The sequence below is a fragment of the Acanthochromis polyacanthus genome, chromosome 3, assembly GCF_021347895.1.
Source record: "Acanthochromis polyacanthus isolate Apoly-LR-REF ecotype Palm Island chromosome 3, KAUST_Apoly_ChrSc, whole genome shotgun sequence".
Lineage (NCBI taxonomy): Eukaryota > Metazoa > Chordata > Actinopteri > Pomacentridae > Acanthochromis > Acanthochromis polyacanthus.
The window spans coordinates 15,791,478-15,801,487 of NC_067115.1; the positions used below are offsets into that span (position 1 = coordinate 15,791,478).

At 38.1% G+C, this 10,010-nt stretch overlaps 1 protein-coding gene across 1 annotated transcript; it reads left to right on the forward strand.

Annotated features, from left to right (window-relative positions):
• Positions 1-5,494: 5,494 nt before the first annotated feature.
• On the forward strand, positions 5,495-9,759 carry LOC110952832 (CMRF35-like molecule 1). The gene is made up of 5 exons (XM_022196567.2): positions 5,495-5,617; positions 7,115-7,429; positions 7,681-7,758; positions 7,850-7,954; positions 9,167-9,759. Exons 1-5 carry the CDS (start codon positions 5,584-5,586, stop codon positions 9,511-9,513), a joined length of 879 nt encoding a protein of 292 aa, XP_022052259.1. The 5' UTR covers positions 5,495-5,583; the 3' UTR covers positions 9,514-9,759.
• Positions 9,760-10,010: the final 251 nt, after the last annotated feature.

The following is a 10,010-nucleotide window of genomic DNA, read 5'->3' on the forward strand; positions in this document are numbered from 1 at the left end:
TGAAGATTTACATGTAAAATGACATGATGAACACACAACTGTGAATCATCAAATCATCAATCAAAGAAAATCGTTTTTTGACATTAAATGTATTCACACATATTAAACAAAAATGTGTCATTTTTGTTTAATAGATCAAACAACTTTGGTACTGTACATGTATTTCTAAAGTTGGATACAATTAGTGAGCATTAACAGAAAAAGAATTGTTGGGTCTGTCAGTTGAAAAGATTAAAGAGATACATTTGCTAGAAATTTCAGAGGTTTTCACAGCAAAAAATGCCTTCATCAATGTGTTATATCTATAAGCATTGATAGTATGTCAAAATACAAATGTTATCATTATATTTATCTGTTATTGTTGTAATTTTTTTGCTTTTAGACTTGTAAATATCTGCCATTGAACAGCCAGAAACATAGTCATGTTGAATTAAAACTTGAAAATGCATTTTTGATTCACAAAATGGTTGTATTTTTATGAGATGTTTATTTTCTTATTATTTTACAGTATTGTTTGGTAACCCAGCTTGCAGAATATACCATGTTACACAAATACCTCTTTATAGTAAACACACTTTATAAAAGTTTTTGACACCTTAAGCACTGTTGCTGTTTTTTGACAGTTGAGGATTGTAAAACAAAACATTTGGCAAACAAACATTTGTCCATCCAGCAACAGACTGATTCATCTCAGGCCTTTTTTTTTCAGGCCTGCCATTATTCACTCAGTTTTATCTCTTCTTTGACACCTCCAACTCCTGAGGTGAAAAAAAAGGCTATTTAGCTGCTAAATGCTCACCAGTTAGCTGTTAACTGTCTGTTTGCTATTTTTGGGGGCCTTTACCATTTTTTAAATTTAATTTTGAAACAACTAACGTCATGTGTGATAATAATTGAAAGCAGCAAAGTTCTGAGCCACAAAAATAAAACAATGAGATGCTATAAAGATGGTCCACCGAGTCTGATGATAATTCACAGTGAATTCGTCACTACAATAAAAAAAAGCTTCACATAATACACAATAGTTTAACTGTAGATTGGTACAGCTTTAAATGATAACAAATCACTATACTGTTATATAGATATAACTTTAAATGGTGTTGCTCCTGCAAGTACACACCAGATGCCACAAGTGCAGGTTGCAATAACATTTTTTGATTACAAAGGGTAATAACACTACCTTAATGGATGTAGAAGTGATTTCTGGGTGCGCCGTTGGAGAAAAAAGTCCATTAACACACACAATGTTCACTTTTTGAGTCATTCAAGCACCCTGATTTCACTTTCACACAGTAAGCTGATTTAAACCTGGACATGTTTGTGTCTGAAAGAGGAAGAGGTCTAAACACATGGACATGAAAGCAGGTGATTTAGCTGAGGGACACAATCTGTCATCAGGACTGCTTTCTTCCTGTGTACCTGCAGAATCTGACTGTGTGGACTGGAGGTAAACTGGGAGTGATGGGAGTCAACTGGGCCTCACAGAGAACAACTACAGCTCTCATTGTTACTCTTCTACAGATCCAAGGTGAGTTGTGCATCACACATCTAGACTTTAAAAGCTAATTGTACTGCAAAACCATATCCGTGTGACTTACACTAACACTGACTGACAGCTCTGACCATCGTCAAAACCACAGCTGTTACTGGAGTAGAAGGTCAAACATTTGACTTCAGATGTGAATATCCGAGCAGCCTGCAGAACTGTGCCAAGTACTTCTACCGTGGTGATGATAAAGATTCCAACAATCACCTGATACGGACAGAAAAACACAACCAATGGGAAAGAGACGGTCGATTCTCTCTGTACGACAACACCTCTGGAGCGTTTTTCATCGTCAGGGTGGATGAACTCACCTCAAAGGACACTGGAACATACCGGTGTGGGGTGGATATCAGCTTTTCTCGTGATTATATCAGTGAAATACAGCTGAATGTTACCAGTAATGGTAAGTCCACTGAATGGTGGTTATGATGTAACCAAAAACACAAGGCTGAATGCAGAGGTCTAGCAAGATGTTAAGACAAAAATGATGGTTTGAAAAATTCAATTTTATTTATTTAATTAATTATTCAGGAACTTCTGCTCTGCTTGTCATCTAAAAAAAAAAACTCTCAGTCTATAAATGAGAACTAAGTAGTGTTACTTTTACAGTACATGTTCTGCTTTTCTGAAGTTTCTATTCCTGGGAAGGTTGAAAGTGTATGCAGTGCGGTCCAAACGTCTGAGACCAGGGTGAAAATATTTATTTACACCTGCAAATAACTAGAAACGTTGAGGATTTAGAAACACTGAAAACATAAGAAGTTGCAACATGTAAAATGGTAAAGAAATGTTTCAGATTTTGCACTATGTCTTGGTCAGGAGTTAAATTCAAACAACCTTTTGCACAATGAAATCACATTTTTTTCAGTGTCTTCCGTTTGACTAAAGAAGCGTTCAGATGAAAGCCAGGTTGACTAAAACATGATTATACCTCACGTCTCCAGCAGAACATTGCTCTAAAAGAACAAAGTGAAAGTGTCAGAAGTCAGAGGTCTAAGCAAAGAGGGCCTTCACCAGTGTTAAATCATGGCAGGGCTGACGGTTTCTAAGGGGCTCTTAAACATTTTGCACAGACTGAACCAGCTGCATCCATCTGAAGATCAGTACATCAAGCGTTGTTGGATGAAAGACAAAAAAAATTACTTCATCGCAGATGCAGAATTTGCTAACAAACAGAAGACTGTCTAGTCATGGTCTGTTACAACAAATAACAGCCTCTAAACCACTTCTCAGTGTGTAGAATGAAGTCAAACGTTTGAGGTCAGCTAAGACAAACCAACATTTCTCAGTGGATCATGGAAATTAAGAATCTATTTTTTTAAATCTTGTATTTAGTGATGAGTCAATGTTAGAGATTATTGGTAGCAACAGAGGGCTGTATGTAAGGAAACAAACAGGCGGGAAAATGATACTGCAGCGTACCAAACCCACAGTGAAACATGATGTGAATATTCAAGTCATTGGGTGTTTTGTTTCTCTGAAGTCGGAAACTAAATCGACTCCACCCTGATGAAGAAGAAGTGGCACTGTCTCTTCAGAGACATACTCTGGTTTGCAACTTTGTGAAGAAGCATTCATACTGAAGCAGCAAAATGTACCCAGATACACCTTAAATCACTGCAAGAATTACTGAAAGGTCAAAAAAAGATCAATGATGACTTCCTCAACAGCCACCTGACCTCAACCCACATTCTACGGGGCGCTTGAGTACTCAGCCAAAAAATTCAGATTATGCTAGGATAACATGAGTTCTCAGGTTTGAACAAACTTGTGGAGCTTATACAAGCTATAACAAAACACTATTCCGACATTAATTTTTTCACTCAAATTGTAAATCTGACATGATCATATGCATAACAGTTGTTATTAAATCCAAAACTAATGCAGTCAGAAAAGCAGCTTCACTCCTGGTCTCAGACTTTTGGAAACCTCTCAATAGCAAAGCCCCTCACACATTAAATCTATATCGGTAGCTGATTTTGCTTTGTGAGCTCATTTTACTTGTGTTTCACTATAAACTTTTTTTTTTTTCCTGTTTTCCAGATAATATGACACCGGCCACTCCAATGAACCAATCAGTGGACAGTGAGTGATATTTATGTGTCCATGTTTCCATCTGTATTGATAATCTTATATAAACGTGTGATGAATTGTCAATCAGCTAACCATCAGTTGTTGTTTTGTCCTGCAGAGGTTCACCTGCCGCTGTTCCTGACTGCAGTGATGTGTGTGGCAGCGATGCTGTTTGTGTGTCTGTTCACAATCTGTCTTCAGCTGGCTGTGAAAAACAGAAGGTCAAGGCGTCGCCAGAACCGAGAGGTGTGTCCTGGAAAGAAACTTTTAGTATGTCTCTAAGAATAGCAGAATTGGGTTGATTCACTGTTGGAAATTTCTCAGCAACTACTGGGTTCCAGTTAAGAAATGTGGTAGACATAATAATGCACCCCTCAGGATGAATTGAAACAACTTTGACTGAGCATAAGAACTTTTTAAGCGATTCGTTGCAGTTTCCTGTAGTGCCACAATCAGGCCAAAACCCACCAAAGTTCATCTCTTGAAAATTGCTGACTGTTTCAATATATTTAAGCAGGCAAACACCTAACTGTCTTTAAAACAAGACCCATAGACAGAAAAAAAAGGTATACTCAAACAAAAAACACACGGAATTGCCATTTAGTAGTTATTTTCACAATAATTACATAAACCTAAAAGAAAAACAGAGCAATTAGGGGATTCTAGATTATGTGTCAGTGATTAGAGCCTCTTCAGGGAGTGACATGGAAATAATCTAATTTAAACCTTTTGACAATGATTTTGTCTTCACTTTGCTCTTAATATTGGTGATAAGATCTCCAAGGCTCTCCTAGGCCTGAATAAAACAGGCTGTGGATGCCTGTGAGTCTGGCAGGAAGGTTTGGGTTGTCCACATGTCAAAAAAAAATCTGCAAAATCCATGGGATTTACCTACTTTTTCAAGTTAGTGTGCTTGTGTTGAAAGTCACACACTAGCAATGCAGAGTCTTACAGAGTTCTTAGCATGGTTGTGGCTGAAGATAGCAGGCTCGCTGGAAAACAAATTTTGATCTTTTTCCTACAGATGTCATCTGACTACGAGACGATGATGCCCGGCGTCAGAACCGAACCTGAGCTCCGCTGCAGCTGTTCGGCTCCAGACCCTCCTGATCTTTCAGCTTTACCTCAACCACCGAGTGACTTCTGCCCTCGCCTCATGTCAAAGCAACGCGTGTCCAGCATCAGTCTGGACCTCGACGAATACGTCGATGTGGATGTTCCAGGGCACATCTGCCAGTACCAACACCTGGATCTCAGCCGGTTGGAGGAGCACGTCTATCACTGCCTTCATGGAAACAATGGTCCTAAACATGGACCTGTGAAAGAGCAGATTCCCTGTCATTCTAACTATTGAAGGATAATTTTAGAGTTAGTCACAACTTAGATCTTATTATGTAGCCACAGTATTATTATAAATAGAAATGATGGCCACATTTACAACAATAGGATCCAAGTTTTAACAAACCGGGATTATTCTTTACTATGTGTGGATGAATGAAAGAGTTGAGACATTTAAATGTTTTGGATCTTTAGCAAGTAAAGTTAACATAGTGTAAATTTAATGCAATGCCTAGTTATTTTTAGAGAAATATGTAACATTTTGAATAAGAAAAGCCTGTACTATAATTTGAGGAGAATTCGCAAGCCAAGCTGTCGGATTCCAGCAAGTTTTGATGCTTTAACTAGTGTCCCTTTGCTTTGTAATATATTTCACCAAATAAAGGAAATGTGGAGGCTGTTTCTGTGTCTCTTGAATGTTCACTGTGAGACAGATGGGAAGGATGTTTTAGTGCTCATCACATGTTTGTGGTTTTTAAAGGCACGTTTTGAGAGAGGGAATGGGCCAAGGACAGGAAGTGCAACAACAAAGAGGAACCTGTGACAAAAGCACTTTGGCCATTTGCTCGTAGAGAACTGCACAGGAAATAGGAAAAAGAAAATCTAAAGCTATCAGAAGTGTGGAGATGACTTTGGTTATTGTTTTATTTCTTCTCCTGGGTAAGTTTACTGATATTCATTCATTTGTCTGTCAATTTCTCTTCCTCCGTTGCTATGTTTGGTGTCTTTGTGATTGTGAGTTTTTCTCAGCTGCACAATTTTTAGCTCAAACTCCTTATTTTTTTTAGAGGTCCAAGCAGTGAGTCCTGACTCCTGATAATTCCTTTTGGTTTCTGGTTGTTTTTGAGGCTCTACTGTAAACTTTGTTGACCTTTCAGTGGCTCCGAGCGAGCCACGGCAGCATTATAGGATCTGTAAATGCTGAAGAACACTTCACTGCACTTTAAAAGGAGTGATTCCCTACGTAAATGAAGTGAATTTACATTATTTGATATAGACAGTGCAGTTACACAAAGTTTCAATACAGGGAAAAACCCTGATTGTCCATAGTTGAGCATTTACATACACAGTACAATTATCATACACAGCTTTCATTCTCATAAAACCCCAACACACTACAGACATGGAAGTACAATAAAATACTCTAAAATGCATTCATTTTGATGCATAAGAAAAACAGGAACAAAAACAAACTACAAGTGGCTACAGTTCTGCTTTGCTTTTAACCAACCTTTAACCTTTGTTGTGAAAGATCTAGTATCTGTAATTGTATTAATACGGAGCCCCTTTGATGACATGGTAAAAAATAAATAAATTGTGGCCACGATATAGCTATAACGTGCGCACGACATACTAATTCGTTCGCACGAAATAGGTATAACATGCCCACGAAATACTAACTAATACTATTAATATCATTTCTGGACAGCTGGGTAAGCAAATCGAGCGCACCCTCTCTGCAATAATATGTGTACGGCCGTACCTACGTGATGTTCCTAAAATGACTGTCTTTTCCTAGCTGTTCTAGTCCATATCTTGTTATCCCGCATTTAGGAAGTTATTTATTTAGGCCTGTGTCTAAATAATGTACAGCTGAATTTCAGCTTCTTACTCTGTTGTTGTCTCATCTTTGGATAACTGGAAAAAGTTTGACAAGGTTGAAGAAAAATAATTTCTGGTTATTATTTCAGAGCTCTCAGTTTCTGCTCAACCCCCTCCGATTTGCCTGAAAATTTCTTAACATAAAATATGGATAAATACAAATATATTTGTGAAATTTTAGATTGATGTATGACATGCTTAAAATAATATAAATGTAATATAATTTTTAAAGCATTTTAAATTGAATGCTACGTTTGAATGACAATATCTCAAGCACTATTCAAGATTCAAGCCCAAAATCTGTCACCGTCATTTCTTATCATACTATTTATTCTGCAGTATTCTAGCAGTAGCATATAGTCTCTGATTATGGGGGAGTTGAAATTATTATTATTCTTGAATTCATATACTTATTTGAAGAGGGAAACTCTTGTCATGCCTGCTCAGTCAGGGAATCACTGCTTTACAGAATCTTTATCAGGTTCTTACGAGAGTTTACAGAAAATGCACTAGTAAACTAATCAGATTTCATTCTTGTCTGTGTGTTCTGTGTAGGATTGTGGGAGACTGAAGCTTTATCAGTCGAAGGAAAGGTGGGAAAAGAGGTCACAATAAAGTGCTCTCATTCCAACGCCGGCTCCAATGTCAAATATTTCTGCAAGGACCCATGTAAAAATGAAGACATCCTGGTAACTAGCAAAGAGACGAATGAGGACGATTCAAATGGGAAATACAGCATTAAAGATGAAGGGAACACATTCACCGTGACCATCTCTGATCTGACAGAAGATGACTCAGGAGCTTACTGGTGTGGAATAGAGAGATTTGGTGTCGACACATATAATAAAGTAGTTCTTACAGTTAAAAAGGGTGAGTTGATTCAGTGCTGTTATGTATGAATTTCTGCTATGACGCTGATGTTCTTCCTTAGAAACAACATAAAGACCTTTCCTCCATTTCCTCTTCACTAAAGTCTGGCCAAAATTTCACAACAATGTTTCAAAAATGACTTTTTTGCAGAAGAGTCACTATAGAGAAGAAAGGAGACACTATCACAGCAAATAACAGGACTTAGAGGCAAGAAATAGGACATAACATAGTTGTTCTGTTTTGCCTTTCAGAAGCTATTAACAATCGTCGAAGCACCTTCCAGCGATCAAATTTAGATGAGGCTAGTCTTACAAATTCTTCATCCCCTGGTAAGCAACTCTCTGGGTGTGAGCAGGTGTGTATGTGTGCAAGAGACAAAGTCCTGAATACAACGTGATCACTTATGTTTGTCTTTTTCAGACAAGCTGGTGTATATCGGAGCAGGTCTCGGTGTGGTTGTGCTGGCTCTGGCTGTGGTCCTTTTGGTATTCTTTAGAAATCGGAAGAGAGACATCAGCGCAAATGGTAACATTTGGAAACAGTAGACTTTTACTTACAGTCTTCATCCGGTGATTCAGACCGGTGTAAAACTGAATATAATTATATTTTCAAACACCAACAGCAGAAAATAGTGAGAATCGACCACGCCAAACACCCTACTAAAGGCCTGGTCACACTAAGCCTCACAATGATCTATGATGATCTAGCAACTGCCTAGAAGCTCCGCCACCATTAAAAACCTGGATACTGCTAAGTTTGGGCCACACAGAATTAAACAACCACTGAAAGAAACCTCTTACTGCTCTGTTAGATGCTGGGTGAACCAGATGGAACCAGGCACTGCTCACCAAGTGCATGACCCAAAAAAGTTTTGGGGCTCATTTCCTGGCAAACTCTATGTCATGTATAACAATTTCTGTCTGACACTGAATACATTTTACAAACCTTTATATCTTTAAACTGCAACAACTGATATTTTTTGTATGTAGTTAAATGCATCATCTTCAGAGTTTTGTAGATATTTCTCTGTGATAGTACTGTAAGGGGAAACTGTTTTGGGGTCACAAGGCTTATTTTTCCATTGCAATACTTATGTTGTGGCTTTGCAATGCTGCACAACCACCTTCAAAACCAATCAGAGACTGACTAACAACCACCTAAATCACTTACCAACCACTTATGCAACTTTTTCCAAAGCAACAACAAATGAAACCCACTGTAAACCAAGCTGCTGCAATGGAAATATTTTGCTGCTACTCAGCAACCTTCTGCAAGGCACCTGCAAAACAGTGACATTTAGCAGTTATTTAGAAAGACTTTAAATATAAAAAAGTGGTAGTAAAGATTTATGAAACCAACAAATGAGATGCAGTTTTACAGGGCTAAATTTTGGTTAAAAAAGGGAAGATCGTAGGCTGAGTTCCTTTTTTCTGTGGCTATGCTGATCAGACTGTAAAGCTTTAGGCAAATTTTGTGATTCGGGATATTAACTGACTTGTCTTGATTTGATTTGGTCTCCACAACAAGCAAACTTTTTTGGTAAAAGTACTGGTGAAAGTTTGATTTGTTTACTGTCGAAACAAAAATGTTGGGGAAGGACGCAATGCAAACACAGATCTACAATGGCATATAAGTAAAGGCAAAAAAGCAACTGATTGTATTCGTCATGATCACGAATGCAGCACCACATCACACACAAACAAATCAAATCATTTTGCATCTTTACTCTCCACACAGGAAAGCACCTGGACACCGTCTATGCTACACCATCCATTGAGAAACAAGATGCTCTCCATGAAACCACCAGCTACTCAGCCAAAGAGGATCAAGAAACAGACGGCAGCATCGTCTCCTCTCCATCCAATCAGCACCATGATGCCAACGCAGATCACACAGACAATATTTACTCCAACATCACAGTTTCGTCAGAGCCTGAGATCCAGCCAGACGGCCTCTTTTACTCCACTGTCAGCTTTAATGAACACGCAGACTTCAGCACTGTCCTTCCTCGTACTGCAACCGTCACATACTCGTCCCTTAAACACACATCAACAGATGAATCTACAGTTTACGACAACGTCTGAACTCAGAGCCTCGTCTGTTAGATGCAGCTGTAAAAGCATGTTCTGCAAAATATTTACCAACAGAGCCATTTCAGTGCAGAGACTAAATTAACGTTTTGCCGTGAATGACTTATTTTACAATTCTGACTTAATTTATTATTTAACTCAGTGTAGCACAGCTGACTATGTAGATAACAAATTTAACAAAAGCTATGGGTCATGTCCAGCAGATTTGTATTTAAAAATGACACTGTGCAATAAACGTGTACGGAGCTTTTTGTGTGTCTGTGTATTTTTGTATTTTCTGTGAGTGTCTGGTTGTGATTGACGCACGTTTGCTTAATCTGTATTAGACTGAAACTGGGAGAGTGAGCAAAGGAAGAGGTTAGTGGAACAGTTTCACAAGTTTAAAGTGAAGAGAAACTAAAGTATAACTAAATTAGAGCAGCTTTAACCGAAGACAAGAATTATTCTCAGCATGTGACTGATTCCTGATAAGTGTAATACGTACATCCATT

Bases quoted from the DNA above. Each gene is read 5' to 3' on its own strand.
- LOC110952832 (XM_022196567.2), top strand. From the start codon at position 5,584: ATGACTTTGGTTATTGTTTTATTTCTTCTCCTGG. The intron at 5,618-7,114 runs GTAAGTTTACTG...TGTTCTGTGTAG, and splicing joins TGTTTTATTTCTTCTCCTGG to GATTGTGGGAGACTGAAGCT. The intron at 7,759-7,849 runs GTAAGCAACTCT...TGTCTTTTTCAG, and splicing joins TACAAATTCTTCATCCCCTG to ACAAGCTGGTGTATATCGGA.